At 39.3% G+C, this 20324-nt stretch overlaps 1 protein-coding gene across 3 annotated transcripts in view; it reads right to left on the minus strand.

Annotated features, from left to right (window-relative positions):
* SERPINI1 (serpin family I member 1) overlaps positions 1-20324 on the minus strand; it is an 84270-nt gene that overhangs the window by 31563 nt on the left and 32383 nt on the right. For 2 of the 3 annotated variants that reach the window (XM_027541956.1, XM_027541965.1), the window contains exon 2: positions 498-765. In XM_027541956.1, coding sequence (XP_027397757.1) covers positions 498-747 — 250 coding nt within the window. In that variant the 5' untranslated portion in view covers positions 748-765. Of the gene's footprint in view, positions 1-497; positions 766-12006; positions 12030-20324 lie in introns of those variants that run through there. The other variant, XM_027541974.1, reaches the window with a different exon arrangement.

Consider the following 20324-nt stretch of genomic DNA (forward strand, 5'->3'; position numbering starts at 1 on the left):
ATTTTCTCCAATACAAGATTTTCATGATAGTATTATACAACATTCCAAAAAAATTCATGGTTTCTAGTTGAATAATGAAGATACAGTTGATTTTAAATAAAAATTTCTGATATTTAGAGAATTTTTTCTTTAAAGCACTCCTAACAGTTGTAATTTCTCATTTATTTATGTGATAATTGATTAATTTATGCCTCTCTCTCTAAATTGGAAACGCCATCAGAGCAAGAACCATGTTTGCCTTTGTTAATCACAGTGAAGTTTATTTAAATAACAATAATAATAATAATAAAGATATCATTTCCTTAGATTAGCTCAGCCAGGGATGCAGCTAAGAAAAAGAACTTTCTTGAGTTTCCTAATGCTTGTCTTCCTCATACCATCTTAGTGAGACCACTTTCTTACCCTGTTTAAATACTGCTGCCTCAGATATAGACAACACAATTGAGTTGAGAACTAAAGTCAAACTATTTTGAGAAATCAAACCTAAGCACACTTACCATTTTTCAGGCTGTCATATCCCATTGAGTGACGGATTTCTTTCAGCGTAGACCCTTGGGCCCCAAGTTCCAACATTCCCATTGCAAGGGTGACACTCAGTGGAGAGAAGAGAATATTTTCATCCTCCCCAGTGGCTCGAAGATGATTATACATATTCACTGACAACTCAGCAATGGTTTCATCAGTGAAAGTGGTCCCTAAAGCCAAACTTTGCAGAACCAGCAAAGAGAAGAGTCCAAGAAAAGCCATGCTGGAATAATCTCAAGCCTGGAGAACAATAATTTACATATTAATTACTACCTCAGAGAAATGGAACCATAAAATAATAATAAAAATAATTTCCTGGAAAAGCTGTAAAGCAAACCAAAATTTTTAAACACATGCAGTGTTATTGTCTCTATAACAAAAGCTCATTAAGGGATTTGTTGGAAGATCCTATTAATCAATTAATAGTCAAATGAGCAAGTAATGCTGCTGATTTCTGAGGATACTCCCCGGAACAAGATAGCCCTGGTCCCATCTTCATGAGGTTAAGTATATATAGATACATATTTAACAATGTGTGGTGAGGCTAATATATCAGTTTTCACAGCCTCATCATATATGAGGCTTCTTTGGTTGCTCAGATGGTAAAGAATCTGCCTGCAATGCAAGAGACCCAGATTTGATCTCAGGGTTGGGAAGACCTCCTGGAGAAGGAAATGGCAACCCACCCCAGTATTGCTGCCTGGAGAATTCCATGGACAGAGGAGCCTGGCTGGCTACAGTCCATGGGGTCACAGAGTCAGACACGACTGAGCGACTACCACTTCCATCATATATATTTTGGTCATGACTTTGAAACAGTTTATTCTAGCTAACACTAAACTATGTAGGCCCAGGACAATCCAAGTGAAAACCAAAAAATATTCACAGGGTTTAAGATCAGTTACTGAAGTTAGGCATTTTCAAATGCCCCTTTACCCCTTTACTACAGTTTGATGGCACAGACAGTAAAAAATCTGCCTGCAATGCAGCAGACCTGGGTTCAGTCCCTGGATTGGGAAGATCCCCTGGAGAAGGGAATGGCTACCCACTCCAGTATTCTTGCCTGGAGAATCCCCATGGACAGAGAACCCTGGAGGGCTACTGGGGCTACTACTCCCCCTGGCAGTCCATGGGGTCACAAAGAATCAGACACGACTGAGCGACTACCATTTTCACATGAAGTTAATACACCACCTGGGTTACCAACTAGAGGGGAGATATCAGACACACACCTGCCAGGAGCCCCAGTTTACTCAGCCCAAGCTGCTGAACCCACAGGAAGTGGTAACCCTGAGAAAAAGCAGATGTGGCAGATCCTGTGTGGTTTTCCTTACACATCAGTTCCTAGGAGGCTGCTGTCCTAGGTGCCTGTCTCTGTGCAGGGAGGAGCCACGCTCCAGCAATACTATCCTTTCATACTCAGGCTTATAGGACTATTTCAGCTCACCAGTAAACTAGTGATTCTATTTAAATAACTATTCAAAATATCAAGCTCATCTGGTCCTTGAACCATTTTCTCTTGGGAAGAGAAAGCAGTGTTACCACCCAGATATCTTAGAATGATATTCCTGCCTCTTGGCAACTAGTGTTCCACATGCCCTCTCTCCCCACAAAGAGCCTAACTGGCACACACTGGAAACAGGATTCCCTCTCTCCTAGTATTCTGACACTTTGTCACTGTAGGCATCTGGAAGCTAAACTATTCAAACAATGAAGTAGCTTCCTTGTTCTTGATACTTTTTAAAAAACAAATTATCATTAAAACAACAAGTAAAGTGGTAGTGAGCAAACATATTTGGAAAATTGTATTTTAATTAGTATGATGCAAAACAGTCCCCATTACTCAGTTAACAGAGTGAATACACATTTAATCTAAGAGCAGCATGCTTCTGACAGGTTTTTGAGTCAGAATGCTTTAACCAGTCCTGTAATATTTCTGATCAATTTCAGAGAACTTTGCCTAGTCACTTTGCAAATCCTTCACATTTTAGGGTTAAGTTTCAGGTATCAGTTTTTTGTCTGAGAAGTTCCAAACTCCCCCACCCCCACATCCATCCCCCCACACACTTCGTGTGTGTGTGTGTGTGTGTGTGTGTGTGCGCTTAGTCACGTCTGACTCTTTGTGACCCCAAGGACTGTAGCCTGCCAGGCTCCTCTGTCCATGGAATTCTCCAGGCAAGAATATTGGAGGGAGTTGCTTTGCCTTCCTCCAGGGGATCTTCCCAAACCAGGGATAAGAACCCGGGTATCCCACATTGCAGGCAGATCCTTTACTGTCTGAGCCACCCGGGAACCTCATGAATACTGGAGTAGGTAGCCTATCCCTTCTCCAGGGTATTGTCCCAGCACAGGAACTGAACCAGAGTCTTCTGCATTGCAGACAGATTCTTTACCAGCTGAGCTACCAGGGAAGCCCACACATTTTGCAATAAGGTTTGAATAATTTTTGCCTGTTTAGGAAGATAACGTTTAGCCGATATGTAAATATGAACTCTCACAACCCATGCGGTGAGGAGGCCGAGAATAGCTACTGGTGGGAGATGAAGTGCACGGTTGCAGAACAGAGTCTGCAGTGGAAACAGCATCCAGACAGAAGCCAGATGCCAGGGCACAGCTGCCCTGTTGGTCCACAGACTTCAGCCACCATAGAGGCTGCTGTGGCATTCTCTTTTCCTCTGTCCTCTCCAGGGAAAATCAAAGTAGAAGATATGAGTTTTCTCTCTAGTTTCAGATGGAACAAATTTAGCATATACTATCGTAAGCTGAAAGAGAACTTAAAACATATCTAGTATTTAATACTGAAGATGTAATGGTATTTAGGGAAAGTCTGAAATCCAAATGGGGTTCAAAAGCTCATGCTCTTCATCATGTCACCGTACTGCTTACTATCTGATGTGCCATCTTCACTTTACCTAGCAAAGACACATTGTTTTCATTTAATGTTATCTAGTATAAGACCAAGAAATTAAAGTCACTATATGGTAGTAGTATCTGTCATTCAGTAACACAACTATTGGGAAATGACTGCGTTTCACATGGAAAAGAAATGCAAAAAAGCAAAATGGCTGTCTGGGGAGGCCTTACAAATAGCTGTGAAAAGAAGAGAAGTGAAAAGCAAAGGAGAAAGGAAAGATATAAGCATCTGAATGCAGAGTTCCAAAGACTAGCAAGGAGAGATAAGAAAGCCTTCCTCAGTGATAAATGCAAAGAAATAGAGGAAAACAACAGAATGGGAAAGACCAGAGATCTCTTCAAGAAAATTAGAGATACCAAGGGGACATTTCATGCAAAGATGGGCTCGATAAAGGACAGAAATGGTATGGACCTAACAGAAGCAGGAGATATTAATAAGAGATGGTAAGAATACACAGAAGAACTGTGCAAAAAAGATCTTCACGACCCAGATAATCACGATGGTGTGATCACTCACCTAGGGCCAGACATCCTGGAATGTGAAGTCAAGTGGGCCTTAGAAAGCATCACTATGAACAAAGCTAGTGGAGGAGATGGAATTCCAGTTGAGCTATTTCAAATCCTGAAAGATGATGCTGTGAAAGTGCTGCACTCAATATGCCAGCAAATTTGGAAAACTCAGCAGTGGCCACAGGACTGGAAAAGGTCAGTTTTCATTCCAATCCCAAAGAAAGGCAATGCCAAAGAATGTTCAAACTACTGCACAATTGCACTCATCTCACACGCTAGTACAGTAATGCTCAAAATTCTCCAAGCCAGGCTTCAGCAATACGTGAACAGTGAACTTCCAGATGTTCAAGCTGGTTTTAGAAAAGGCAGAGGAACCAGAGATCAAATTGCCAACATCCGCTGGATCGTGAAAAAAGGAAGAGAGTTCCAGAAAAACATCTATTTCTGCTTTATTGACTATGCCAAAGCCTTTGACTGTGTGGATCACAATAAACTGTGGAAAATTCTGAAAGAGATGGGAATACCAGACCACCTGACCTGCCTGAGAAAGCTATATGCAGGTCAGGAAGCAACAGTTAGAACTGGACATGGAACAACAGACTGGTTCCAATAAGGAAAAGGAGTACGTGTCTCCTTTTACATATACTCTAGAGGAGTATATGTCGCTAGAAATCTAAAGAATACCCAGGTGTAATGCTGCTTCTCAATTCTTTGCCCGTGGAAGGAGTAGAAGAAGTAACAGTAACCTTATCGCATGATCATTTACTAACACTTATGCACACCCTGAAAGGCTGAGAAATGAGGTAAAATACCGGGTGAAGTTTTACGGTGTGCCAATGTAAAAAAAAAATTTTTTTACAGAAAGATTTTCAGAACATTCAAATCCAGTTTTAAACATGTCTTGATAATGTACAGTCAGAAGTGTAAATACAATTTTGTAACATGATGAAATAGGGTATTGTCACCCTGCTTATTTAACTTATATGCAGAGTACATCATGAGAGACGCTGGGCTGGAAGAAGCACAAGCTGGAATCAAGATTGCCGGGAGAAATATCAATAACCTCAGATTTACAGATGACACCACCCTTATGGCAGAAAGTGAAGAGGAACTAAAAAGCATCTTGATGAAAGTGAAAGAGGAGAGTGAAAAAGTTGGCTTAAAGCTCAACATTCAGAAAACGAGGATCATGGTATCTGATCCCATCACTTCATGGGAAACAGATGGGGAAACAGTGGAAACAGTGTCAGACTTTATTTTTTTGGGCTCCAAAATCACTGCAGATGGTGACTGCAGCCAAGAAATTAAAAGATGCTTACTCCTTGGAAGGAAAGTTATGACCAACCTAGATAGCATATTGAAAAGCAGAGACATTACTTTGCCAACAAAGTCCATCTAGTCAAGGCTATGGTTTTTCCAGTGGTCATGTATGGATGTGACAGTTGGACTGTGAAGAAAGGTGAGCGCTGAAGAGTTGATGCTTTTGAACTGTGGTGTTGGAGAAGACTCTTGAGTCCCTTGGACTGCAAGGAGATCCAACCAGTCCATTCTAAAGGAGATCAGTCCTGGGTATACTTTGGAAGGATTGATGTTGAAGCAGAAACTCCAATACTTTGGCCACCTCATGCGAAGAGTTGACTCATTGGAAAAGACTCTGGTGCTGGGAGGGATTAAGGGCAGAAAGAGAAGGGGACGGCAGAGGATGAGATGGCTGGATGGCATCACTGACTCGGTGAACTTGAGTTTGAGTGAACTCCGGGAGTTGGTGATGGACAGGGAGGCCTGGCGTGCTGCAATTCATGGGGTCACAAAGAGTCGGACACGACTGAGCGACTGAACTGAACATGAGTGTTATATTTTAAGCTAATAAAAAGCCTTCCTTCATATAAAAGCAAAACCCATTGCCAACCAATAAATATTTCAGGAAGTATGGCCAACTCTATTGCATTTGTAGACATTTTTGTTTACTAATGTATATGAGTGTGTGTTTTGGTTGCTCAGTCATGTCCCAGTTCTTTGTGACCCCACAGACTGTAGTCCACCAGGCTCCTCTGTCCGTGGAATTCTCCAGGCAAGAATACTGGAGTGGATAGACATTCCCTTCTCCAGGACTAATGTATGTACCATGAGATAATAGTAATAGCTGACATATGACATATGGCTTATGACAAGTCATGTGCATTCTGTGTCTTGGCTTCCTCATTCATTACATGAAGATATCAATCCCTACTCTGCACACTTATTAAAGAAAGAAATGAGACCATGTGTATGTTTGAAGCACTCATTTTATGCTGAAAGTTATACTAGTAAAGGACACTAGAAAATTATTAGAAAATATGTTTCCTAGGCTTGTATAATTGCTAAGTCAAGCAAGAGATTGTAGAGACAAAATGAGCATTTTATCATTAGTGCTGGCCCACTGAATGCAGCACCATTACCCAGTCATTCAGCCAAGACTGACAGAGGTATCAGGAAGATACCAAAATTTATAAGGACTGGCTCTTGTCTTCAAGGAACTCACATCATTGTGCAACACTGCATGATCTATTACAGTGCTTCTCATCTTTTTAAGAAAAGAGATACTTTTAAGAATCAGGTGAAGGGTAAATCATCTCCTCAAGAAATGCATGCATGGGGAACAGAACATTATATTCCCTGGGCAGGGTATTTGCTGGCCTCACATTAGGAATCCCTGATCTACAGCAGATGGTCCATTTCAGAAAGAAGTGTTCGATGGACCCACAGCTCTGCAACATTGCCTTACTAGGGGAAAGAAATGTCTAAACCTATCATGTCCCATCAAGCTTTTAGAGGATTCCTGGAAAGACCAGCCATATGTTTGTGAGACAGGGCTCTTCCCAGGGGAGTGAGCAGCAGGACACTGATTTACATGTTCTGCTAGAGAATTAGAAATTCTAATAAATTAGAAAATCTCTAGCAGAAGCAAGTGATATCAGGAAACTCCTTAATAAAGATTTAATGAACACTCCTCTGGAAACAGACATCTGATCTATAGTTAAGTGATTTTTCCTTCTTTTGAAGGCAAGATCATGTGCAAGCAAAATGAGCTCTGCTAGCCTGATCCAGCTATTGTGATCCCACCTACTCCACCCTTGGTCCCTGGCCCCCTTCACCTCTGCTGCTTCTGACTCCTGAGTGGTTCCCCCCCACCCCACCTCCTGCCCCGAGGAGAGGGGAAGATTTCCTTTCCCCTTCTATCAAGTAGGTATACTCTCTGGATCTGTTCCTGACCTTCTCCCGTGTAATGCTATTCTTGTTCCTGCTGGTGAATGTCTCAAAACAAAAAAGTACTTTAACTATTGTTCCTATTCATATTATTCCCAAATAAGTAAAATTCTAGCTCTAGCTTTATTTTTATCTTCATTTCCAGTGTGCATTGCAAGTCATTCTTGGGATATTTAGTCTTTGACTCCTGCCAGCATTTCAAATTCAAGGTGGCTCAAATAGGAATCTTTGTCTTATCAATCAAACCCACCCTTTTTAAAAATGTCAGTGTCAAAGTCTTTGATGCTTCCCCATCTCTTTTCCCCTTATGTTCAACCATACTGCATCCCTGACACCTCCTAGCCATCAACCCATGATCACTCCCCTGACCATGGTGGCAGTTCTTCCTTTTAATGTATTCCTAAGGACTCCACCAAGAACCCTCAGCCATTCTCTGAATTCCGGGCTACAGTCCTCCTCATTCCAACAACTGCATATCCTCCTGATGAACTGTCTTGATGTGCTGTTACAAACAGGTATTCCTGTATTTATAAAACCTTGGAATCACCCTTATGCCTGGAGACTAAACTCCCAAATCTTTAGTCTTGAATATAACTCACTTCTGTGCTATGCCAGCATTCCCTTCTATCCATTACTCTCCTTCCTGGATCCTGCATTTCTAGTGAGAATCCCTCTTGCAATACATATCCCAGAATTTCCCTCCTGTTTCTGGTTTGTGTAGTTTTCTTTCTGGAACAACTTTAACCTGGTTCCATATGTTCAAATCCTAACCACTTATCAGGGTTCCTAACCACTTCCTTTTCTTTTATGAATACCCTCCTAGTTCTTCAGTTAAAACATCTATTTCCCCTTTCTCTGAAATCTTGGCACATTTTATCTCTACCTCTCCAACAGCATGTACGCTGCTTCCTTCTATTACAGACAATTCTCTACATGTGTTCTCTCTTCTCCGAGGCTTTTGGAAGGCACAATAGAAGTGCTTTCATCTTTTATATCTTAGGATAATCAGAATAAGCACCTAATGCATCCCACATACTAGGTGCCCAATAAATATCTGTGGAATGAATATAGCATGGGATCTCAAGGTCTACACAGCGGCTTTAGAAGGAACAGCAAGAGTAGTGCGGCTTCTGCGTTCTTGAGGCTGATTTAATTTGAGCCCACAGGTAGTAGCTCATTTCCATTTTTTACTGCCTTTGATAAAGTGTTTCCTTATTGAGTCTGAGACTGTCTTTCCAGCCTGACAGAGTGGCACTGTCACCAATGCTGGCATAGTGCGATGGCTGGACACGGGGTGCATTAACACACAAGTATACCACCTTGAAAAATCACAAAAGGTGATACCCAAATGTTACTGTATTAACATTTGTCTACAAAATGCCAGGGTCCCACCATTAATCATAACAATCCATGCATTCTAAAATGTATTACTCTCACACGGAACATCACTTTGTAGATTATTTTCAAGCTATTGAATAAAATACTTTCTTCGTAAAAACAAGGGGCTACAGTACCAGACTAATAATGGACTGTGTTTTGGTGCTAGGAAAGGCAAAGGCAGCTGAGCTGTGGATAAACCATGTTAATTCTTGCATTTCTCCTCCTATTGCTATTGGTCAGGTAGGTTGTGGACACATGTATGAGTATCTTACTTCAGAAAAAACCTCACTGAAACAGGTTAGAGAACTAAATCATTTTATAACTGAGGTATGAGGAATCACAGAACCCAAAGCTAGAACAATAAAAAAAAGATAGTATTATTTATATTATTTATAGAGAGGTTGATTATTCATATATGTAACATTTCTTTTTTGATAACCTAATTATTTGAAATTTTTAAAAAGTGTTTTCATATTTTGAGTTGAGAAAGCAAGGGAGGTGTTCTTAAGAAGGTGAGATAAATAGCTGAAGAAGGTCCTTTCTCCAGTAAGAAACAGCCATGGGACTTAACTACGGAGAAACGTCTACTGCAAAGAATACTTGAAATTATCACAATACTTTTTTGTTAATCAGCTATATCCTAGTACAAAATAAAAAGTTGTGTTTTTTTTTTTTTTTAAAAGAACACTGTCTTGAAGCCCTCTGGCCTATTAATTCTCAGATTTTTGCATGAAAATTTTTTAATTGAGGGAACTAAATTTAGGTTTGCTATATTTTTACTTTACCAAGTACGTATATTGGGATGGGGCAAAAAAATTCACAACAATAATGAATCACATAAAAGAGCAAACATTTCCAAATGAAAATAAGACAGTCACTTATAGTGTATATACTTAAATTCATGAAGGTTTCTCTTCCCCCATGAGAAGGTATTGAGTGGTTGGAAACCACTACTCTAATTTTGGTTAGTTCTAGCTCACTTGATGAAATTTGGAACAAGAAAGTTGATGTTTCTAGATCTGTGGTTTCTGATTAAGAGACAGGTTTAACCTAGATCTGCAGAAATGAAACTGGGAAATTTTTCAAAGAATTTGTCACATACAGAAAAAAAAAAGAGAGAGAGTCATTACTTGTGAAACAATATATATTTAAACAACCCATAATTTAGCAAGCTTCATCAACTGTAACATGCATGGTGTTCCTTCTTATCCCCAATTTTAACTTTTCTGAAATTGGAATGATTCTTTTAATCAATGTTCAATGAAACCACCTAGTCCTCAGACAGAGAGGCAAGTTGCCATTACCTGTATAAGCATCATAGCCTGGAAAATGTGAACTTTAGGCTATTTGTTTGCCCTTGCTCTCTAAGCTGACTTATTTTGACTGATGTTGGCTCCCATAATTAAATTCTTGCTTCACGTTGGATCTAGAATTGCCCTCAAAAGGACTATAGTATGATGGCAGTCCTAGAAAGAAAGAGAACCACATATACAGAAGAGAATAAAAAGGAGAATGCTGCTGCTGCTGCTGCTAAATCACTTCAGTTGTGTCCGACTCTGTGACCCCATAGATGGCAGCCCACCAGGCTCCCCGTCCCTGGGATTCTCCAAGCAAGAACACTGGAGTGGGTTGCCATTTTCTTCTCCAATGCAAGAAAGTGAAAAGTGAAAAGTGAAAGTGAAGTCACTCAGTCATGTCCGACTCTTAGCGACCCCATGGATTGCAGCCTAACAGGCTCCTCTGTCCATGGGATTTTCCAAGCAAGAGTACTGGAGTGGGGTGCCATTGCCTTCTCCGAGTGAAGGACTAGGACTACTGAAGTGAAGTCGCTCAGTCGTGTTTGACTCTTTGCAATCCTATAAACTGTAATCTGCCAGGCTCCTCTGTTCATGGGATTTTCCAGGCAAGAAACTACAGTGGGTTGCCATTTCCTTCTCCAGGGGACCTTTCTGACCCAGGGATCCTACCTGGGTCTCCCGCACTACAGGAAGACTCTTTACTGTCTGAGCCACCAGAGAAGCCTAAGGACTAATGCTCAGGTGCTAAGCTGTCAAAATCATCCTGATAACTTTCAAAAATAGCTATATACTCATGTGGAGTGTAGGGGTATGGTGACGGACTAATCAAATCATCAAACGGAAATGTAGAGAACACATCACTATTTGAAATGTCTTAGGATTACACTTCAATCACAAAAGCACTAAAAGTTTTTGATCAGAAAATGCATTATGTAAAGTATCATGTCATACGCATGATAAATAATGGCCCAGTGTTAATTCAGAAGGATGACAAGAAGCCTTAGATTTAAACTCTGCTTATTAAGGGAACAATATACTATGGAATGAATAAATATATTCCATTGTGTTATTTTTAAAAAGACATGTACACCTTTTTCCTTTTTAAATATCCCTTCTAAAAAAACAGGTGTTATTAAATTGAGATATATATTAAAACCAAGAGGTCAGAAGCAAGGAAATAAGAGAAACAAAGAGGTTTAATTTTCTAATTGCAACATCTATGAAATTATGATATCAATGATTTCATCTTTTCATCTTTTTCTTTCTTTTGCTTCTCCCTTCAGCTATTCGGCCCACTGGGACACTTTTCGATAGTCTCTTAGATTTTTCTGTAAGAAATATATTTATGTTCTTTTTCCTGTTCTGTTGAATCAAGAGAAAAAAAAAAAAAAGAAAGCCCATCAAATATCTCTCCAACAAGGGGGAAATGGCCAGGCAAATCAAAGGACCAGAGCTAGGGAGAGAGAAAACCTATAGAGATTTAATTTACCATAAAAAATTATAAAAGGCTTGGAAGTGGACTAGGATATTTACTGGGTGTCTTCAGTGAAAAATTATGTATTATCTAGAACATACCCTTCCAAGTTATCTAACTGTGGGTTTGGACCTTTCATTGTCTTTGAACAATTTTACAACTCTCTAAATTACAGAGAATTGATAGTGATGCAAATGATTCTTGTCTATAAAAATGCATAGTGTATATGGATGGTTAGAATGCAACTAATTGCATATTGTCCTGTGGTAGTGACCGGTTTTGCATCAATTAAGCAAATACATTTCAGTAGTCCTGATAGACTTATGTATTCATTTGCTTCCTGGATTTTCTCATGAATTGTTTTTAACATGTTACTGGATCTCTTACTAATTAATGAGCTAAATAAAATCTTTGACATTTGTTCATTTTATATTTGGATGAAAATCAAGATTATAATCTTAAAAAGATTATAAATAAGATTAAAAAATAAAGAAAAAAGGTAATTTTTCTTTATTTTTTAAAATCCTTAAAGTTAGAATTTTTTCTTTCAAAAAATGTTTATTTTCATGGGATACCCCAATAAGCAGAATAGGAAGGAACTGTGATATTAGACTTTAATTACTGACTATTCCTTAATTATTGGTTGAATTAGTATTATACCTGTGGTATCCCAAAGTGATTTCATAGAACTCTGAGTTTCATAGAACTCTGTGGAATTACTGATTATATAGCAGCCAGCACTGAGTCGCTCTCCTATAGTTTTAAAGTTCTTGAGTATTTTGCATGCATCCCAGATGAAGGTTAGGCCTGCAAAAGACAATGGAGATCTGCTCATTTAGGGACTAACTAGTTCGGGTAATGCTGAGAAATAATTAAAGGTACCAAAACTTCCCAGAATTTATAAAGTGCTTTGATACATATTAATATAATTAATATATAGTCCTCAGGCTAATTGGAATGAAGATGAACAGTGACTGAGAAGATTGGCTTTCTCTGATAGCAGCTAAGGCTTCCAAGGAGCTTTTGGGTTTTCTCAGTAATCTCCCTGGGCCACAATATCATCGATCTAGTAAGAAGCAGGGGCCATAAACTTTCAGGAATATTTCACAACAAAGATAACCTCTTGGGAAATTGTTTTGACTCGGTGAATAAATTCTGAATAAATAAATCTCTGGCCAAAACTTTTCCTACTTTAGGCCCTAAGAAATTTCTAAAATTAAAAGCCAAAATATTGTTTACTCTGTATCCTTCAAAAAGTTAGGAAAATGTGGCCCAAAAGAACTCTTGGCAATGATAAAAATATTACCTATGTTTCCTTGTCCAACAAGATAGCCATTTGACACTTGTAATTATTGGGTTCTTGTAATGTGGTTAGTGCAACAGAGGAATAAGAATTTTAATTTAATTGATTTAAATAGTTACATGTAGCTAGTAGTTACTGAAGGACAGGGAAGCCTGGTGTGCTGCAGTCTATGAGGGTGTAAAAAGACAGACACATATTTGAGCCACTGAACAACAACAAGTGGTTACCATATTTGCAAGTGTAGAGCTAGAAGTAGGCGAAACACATTTACTCTCCATAATCTGACCGTGATACAAGTGCTTGAAACAAAAACAGAAAAATCAGCAGGGACCTCACAAAACATGTTTCTTTAAAAATATACTCCCTTTCTTCAGATCTTAACTCATAAGGAGGCTCCATTTGGAATTCAAAAACGTTTGGTTACTGCTGGTGATTACTGAGGAAAACAAAGTCAATATCAACAAAAACTCGTGAGCTGGCAGGTGCTTAGTCCTCCTAGATATATGATTTGGGCTTTCCATAAAATGGTAATGAATAATTCTGTTTGGCACAATTGGGAGAGACTTTGTACTTGCCAACAACCAACTTCCTCTGGAATACTGTCAGGAAAGCTAAACAAGTGACATGCGAGCCCCACAGCAAAATTCAGTGAATAGTTTCAGAGAGATAGGTTAAAAAGTCCTCACCATGATTGATGGTCAATCATGGTCACGCGTGGCCCAAGGCCACTGTGGAACTAAGCCAGACATTAATGGTCTTAGCTTACCCATTAATGTTTTAAGAAATGCTTGTGCTCTCTCTCACTCTCTTCCCTAGCCTGAAGGCTTAGCTGTTTACAAGACTATAGCACATTTCTGCCAGAAACACTTTGCCCAGACCCTCATGTTATAGATGAGGAAACAAAGTCATTTGTATTGAACATCTTGTACACAAACAATATTTAATGAGTTACGATAGATACTTAAAGAAAAAGCCAAAACTTCCAATGTGAATACTGAATTTCATTCACTCGTTCAATAAATACCTGTCCTTGACAGCTACATGTCACACCCTACATTAGTTGCTAGGAATGTAGATGAGAACAGAGAGACACAAGAGAGGCCTTTGTGGTATTTGCCTTCTTGTGTTAGTTCTACATTGTTTAAAGAGATATTCAGTTTTTTTCAGATTTCAGGTTTTTTCTATTCTCAATAAAAAAATATTGGATTTTCTATTTTTTCAATATTAAAATATTGCTTGTGTAATAAAGCTTTTAAAAGTTGAATATGTCTCTAGAAATCTAAATAATACCCAGGTGTAAGGCTGCTTCTCAATTATTTGCCAGTGGAAGGAGTAGAAGAAGTAGCAGTAACCTCATCGCGTGGTCGTTTACTAACACTTAAGTACACTCTGAAAGGCTGAGAAATGAGGTGAAATACCCGGAGAATTTTTACAGTGTGCCAACCTAAAAAAAAAATTTTACAGAAAGATTATCAGAACATTCAAATCCAGTTTTAAACTTGTCTTGATAATGTACAGTCAGAAGTGTAAGTACAATTTTGTAATGTGATGAAAAAGGAAAAGGAGTATGTCAAGGCTGTATATTGTTACCCTGCTTATTTAACTTATATGCAGAGTTCATCCTGAGAAATTCTGGGCTGCAGGAAGCACAAGGTGGAATCAAGATTGCCGGGAGAAATATCAATAACCTCCGATATGCAGATGACACCACCCTTATGGCAGAAAGTGAAGAGGAACTAAAAAGCCTCTCGATGAAGGTGAAAGAGGAGAGTGAAAAGGTTGGCTTAAAACTCAACATTCAGAAAACTAAGATCATGGCATCCAGTCCCATCACTTCATGGGAAATAGATGGGGAAACAGGGGAAACAGTGACAGACTTTATTTTTCTGGGCTCTAAAGTCACTGCAGATGGTGACTGCAGCCATGAAATTAAAAGACACTTACTCCTTGGAAGGAAAGTTATGACCAACCTAGATAGCATATTGAAAAGCAGAGACATTACTTTGCCAACAAAGTCCATCTAGTCAAGGCTATGGTTTTTCCAGTGGTCATGTATGGATGTGAGAGTTGGACTCTAAAGAAAGCTGAAAGCTGAAGAATTGATGCTTTTGAACTGTGGTGTTGGAGAAGACTCTTGAGAGTCCCTTGAACTGCAAGGAGATCCAACCAGTCCATCCTAAAAGAGATCAGTCCTTAGTATTCATTGGAAGGACTGATGTTGAAGCTGAAATTCCAATACTTTGGCCACCTGATGCGAAGAACTGACTCACTGGAAAAGACCCTGATGCTGGGAAAGATTGAGGGCGGGAGGAGAAGGGGACGACAGAGGATGAGATGGTTGGATGGCATCACCGACTCAATGGACATGGGTTTGGGTGGACTCCGGGAGTTGGTGATGGACAGGGAGGCCTGGCTTGCTGCGATTCATGGGGTCGCAAAGAGTCGGACACGACTGAGTGACTGAACTGATCTTCTAACAGAGAACAGTAGTGGTTAGGGCTCTTGATCAGACACACAGAAGAATCTCAGATATTCAGTATATTTGCATGTTTTTAAAATTATATTTGGGTTATAATTACAGTGTTTCCAACTCCCCTTTCTCCCTTCCTTCTTCCTTTCCTTCATTCCCTCCTCCCTCTCTCTTTTCTTTCCTTTTTTCTTTTTTTGATTCTCTGTCTCTCCCCATGATAATGGAGCCCTACAGCTATTGTTAATTTGCTCCCCTAGCTTTACCCTCTCGCCTTATTTTAAGAGATCATGGGTGAGGTTTGGGGACATCTGAACTATCCTGAGGTGAAATGCATAGGTTCTCTTTGCCTCAGGGTCTGTTAAGGCCATACAAGTCTACTTCTTTATCCTGGCTAATAATTATAATATTCCCAAGATCAGCTTGCCCTTTTAGTAATATGGTTTAGGCTCATGGAATTCTGACACCAAATGAATAAGGCAAGATGTTAATATATTAGATCAAGTCTTGTGAAATTACCATTTTTATAAGTGAAAGTGGTTAGGTATCAGCAATTTCATATGCTTCCAACTACACTTTACTGAGCATCTATTGTGTCCCAGGCTAAATATTAAAACATTAACAGATTGTTTTGTTATTTAGTATTTCATACAGTTGTTTCACTGTTTTCAGAGGTCACAATATCTCATATTTTTAATAGGCATCCTCATTAAGAAATCTGGGGAAACAGTTATTATGATTTCCTCTTAGAAGTCTTTTCTCTTTATCTTTTGCTGGAAATGCTAGAAACTGACAGAGGAACACTCCAACCAATACAAAACACTAACCTAAATTAGGTGGCTCTTTCTTTAGAAGAAAAAACACAAAATCCTTGTGGCTCACACCCACTGTACCCTGAGGAAATTGTTATATGCCTTATTTTTTTTTTAAACATCAGTTGTAAAAAGTACTTTTTTTATTTTTTAAATTTTTATTGGAGTATAGTTGATTTATCATGTTGTGTTACTTTCTGCTGTACAACAAAGTGAATCAGTTATACAGACCTATAAGGGAAAACATTCTAAATAAGGGCAGATACATACATTACTTTAAGAAACACCTGGAGTAACAGGCAAATTTGGCCTTGGAATATGGAATGAAGCAGGGCAAAGACTAATAGAATTTTGCCAAAAAAATACACAGGTCATAACAAACACTCTCTTCCAACAACACAAGAGAAGACTCTACACATGGACATCACCAGATGGTCAACATCGAAATCAGATTGATTATATTCTTTGCAGCCAAAGATGGAGAAGCTCTATACAGTCAGCAAAAACAAGACCAGGAGCTGACTGTGGCTCAGACCATGAACTCCTTATTGCCAAATTCAGACTGAAATTGAAGAAAGTAGGGAAAACCACTAGACCATTCAGGTATGACCTAAATAAAATCCCTTATGATTATACAGTGGAAGTGAGAAATAGATTTAAGGGCCTAGATCTGATAGATAGAGTGCCTGATGAACTATGGACTGAGGTTCGTGACATTGTACAGGAGACAGGGATCAAGACCATCCCCATGGAAAAGAAATGCAAAAAAGCAAAATGGCTGTCTGGGGAGGCCTTACAAATAGCTGTGAAAAGAGAAGCGAAAAGCAAAGGAGAAAAGGAAAGATATAAACATCTGAATGCAGAGTTCCAAAGAATAGCAAGAAGAGATAAGAAAGCCTTCTTCAGCAATAAATGCAAAGAAATAGAGGAAAACAACAGAATGGGAAAGACTAGAGATCTCTTCAAGAAAATCAGAGATACCAAAGGAACATTTCATGCAAAGATGGGCTCGATAAAGGAAAGAAATGGTATGGACCTAACAGAAGCAGAAGATATTAAGAAGAGGTGGCAAGAATACACAGAAGAACTGTACAAAAAAGATCTTCATGACCCAGATAATCACAATGATGTGATCACTCACCTAGAGCCAGACATCCTGGAATGTGAAGTCAAGTGGGCCTTAGAAAGCATCACTATGAACGAAGCTAGTGGAGGTGATAGGATTCCAGTTGAGCTATCCCAAATCCTGAAAGATGATGCTGTGAAAGTGCTGCACTCAATATGCTAGCAAATTTGGAAAACTCAGCAGTGGCCACAGGACTGGAAAAGGTCAGTTTTCATCCTAATCCCAAAGAAAGGCAATGCCAAAGTATGCTCAAACTACCGCACAATTGCACTCATCTCACACGCTAGTAAAGTAATGCTCAAAATTCTCCAAGCCAGGCTTCAGCAATATGTGAACCGAGAACTTCCTGATGTTCAAGCTGGTTTTAGAAAAGGCAGAGGAACCAGAGATCAAATTGCCAACATCCGCTGGATCATGGAAAAAGCAAGAGAGTTCCAGAAAAACATCTACTTCTGCTTTATTGACTATGCCAAAGCCTTTGACCGTGTGGATCACAATAAACTGTGGGAAATTCTGAAAGAGATGGGAATACCAGACCACCTGATCTGCCTCTTGAGAAATTTGTATGCAGGTCAGGAAGCAACAGTTAGAACTGGACATGGAACAACAGACTGGTTCCAAATAGGAAAAGGGGTACGTCAAGGTTGTATATTGTCACCCTGTTTATTTAACTTATATGCAGAGTACATCATGGGAAACGCTGGACTGGAAGAAACACAAGCTGGAATCAAGATTGCCGGGAGAAATACCAATAACCTCAGATATGCAGATGACACCACCCTTATGGCAGAAAGTGAAGAGGAACTCAAAAGTCTCTTGATGAAAGTGAAAGAGGAGAGTGAAAAAGTTGGCTTAAAACTCAACATTCAGAAAACGAAGATCATGGCATCTGGTCCCATCACTTCATGGGAAATAGATGGGGAAACAGTGGAAACAGTGTCAGACTTTATTCTTTTTGGGCTCCAAAATCACTGCAGAGGTGACTGCAGCCATGAAATTAATAGATGCTTACTCCTTGGAAGGAAAGTTATAACCAACCTAGATAGCATATTCAAAAGCAGAGACATTACTTTGCCAACAAAGGTCCATCTAGTCAAGCTATGGTTTTTCCTGTTGTCATGTATGGATGTGAGAGTTGGACTGTGAAGAAGGCTGAGCGCTGAAGAATTGATGCTTTTGAACTGTGGTGTTGGAGAAGACTCTTGAGAGTCCCTTGGACTGCAAGGAGATCCAATCAGTCCATTCTGAAGGAGATCAGCCCTGGGATTTCTTTAGAAGGAATGATGCTAAAGCTGAAACTCCAGTACTCTGGCCACCTCATGCGAAGAGTTGACTCATTGGAAAAGACTCTGATGCTGGGAGGGATTGGGGGCAGGAGGAGAAGGGGACGACAGAGGATGAGATAGCTGGATGGCATCACTGACTTGATGGACGTGAGTCTCAGTGAACTCCAGGAGTTGGTGATGGACAGGGAGGCCTGGCATGCTGTGATTCATGGGGTCGCAAAGAGTTGGACCCGACTGAACGACTGATCTGATCTGATCTAATCTGATAGACCGTGGGGAAAGTGAAAGTGAGAAAGAACATGTAAAAATTTTTCACTGCTTTGTTTATACACTTAAAACTTAAAATATAAAATTTTCCTGATATTGACTAATGTTGTATTAATGCTATTTGAAAATATCCACCTGATAACTCTATTTATAAACCTGCCACACACGGTAACAGGGGATTTCTAAAAGTGCTTTGGTTTCCTCTTCCTGTTCATCACTGTGAATGACTGAAAAAGCAACTTGTAATTTTTCTTGCTGAGTGTGGGCAAATAAGTGAAACTGTATGCAGATATATGGGCTATATGAAAGTATCCTGGTTTCACTTCCTGTAATTTTCAGAACAATATTTACAATATAGTAACAGCTTTAGGAAGTGTGTAGAAAGACGAATCAAGGAAATCAGCCAATGAAATGTTGCAAAGGCAAAAACATAAAAATAGAGATGGCTAGGGTACTTCTCCACAAGGCAGAGTTAAATCATTCCAAATGGTAACCAATGTGTCTTATTTTCAGAGATCTGTAGAGATGTATCAATAGATTTAATTCTTTTTTTTTTTTTAATGTCTTCCAAGTTTAATAGTCTTCACTGACAGGAAATTGTCCCTAGCACTCTCCTTGCATGGCAGCTTAAGGCTTTCCCCATCATTGTACAGTTAGATGGAGGGATTTATCTCATGGTTCTGATATTGTGAGAACGAGCACTGACCAGCACCCTCTGATGGTGCAGCTGTCTTCCTCTGGGTTAACAATTGAAGGATCCAGAAGAGTCTGGAGAAATGGAGGCAAGGATATTGGCTTTTCATTGTGTTACCTTGCGTGCGGGCTGCCTCTTACACATCTTAAGATTTATAAAATGTGAAAGTTAGCTGTATCAGAGAAATTTCAGAGAATATTTTTATGACTCTAAGGTATCTGTCAGAGTCTATCTTGCAGATGAGACATCTATAAGTAAATTGGAATAAAATGAAATAGGTCTCTCAACTTAGCTTTTTAAAAATTCAGATAATTGGCCTTGCAGAGAATGACTGAATGGTGGGCAACCTGAGCCTCATAGATTTTAGCCTGTAACAGCGCTATAGAACTATAATTTTAAATATACAGTTTTATAGGCCCAAGGAGAAAAAACAATGAAAGGCAGAGCTCAAGTCAAGAGAAGTGGGTAAGAGGCCACCCAAATAGAATGGGAAACACTGCCTGCTTTCTCATTTCTAGGATTGCTTGAGAGTTTACATATAGCTGCTGGGAGCCTGAAGAGGAGGGCATTGCTAATAAAATTCAAGAACACAATTAGGGATATCTCAGTTTCAAAATAAAAAGGAGAAATGTTCCCATAAAATATATCCTTTGACCTCAGTTTTCTCCCCAGGGACTAATTAATTCATGGAATTCTAGAGCTAAAAAATAACATAATGGACCAGGCATCTGGGCATAATGTAAATTACCACTCATTCTCATAACAAGTTGGAAGTTAAGTGAAGGTAATTCTGTTTTGTAGAATAAGAAACTGAAACCTAGTAAGTTTAAGATATTTTTACAACGTTGATAAGTTTACTAAGAAAGAGAAAAGGCGGCTGAACTTTTGCCTGAGGGCTTCAAACCCCTTGCTAGTTTTATTGTGCCATGCCAAACATGTTGGGCAGGAATTCCCTCAACAACACTGACTGTGTGAATTCTGTGTGCCAAATAATGCTACAACAGGCTTTAAACATAAAGCATC

The sequence above is a fragment of the Bos indicus x Bos taurus genome, chromosome 1 (assembly GCF_003369695.1).
Source record: "Bos indicus x Bos taurus breed Angus x Brahman F1 hybrid chromosome 1, Bos_hybrid_MaternalHap_v2.0, whole genome shotgun sequence".
Taxonomy (NCBI): domain Eukaryota; kingdom Metazoa; phylum Chordata; class Mammalia; order Artiodactyla; family Bovidae; genus Bos; species Bos indicus x Bos taurus.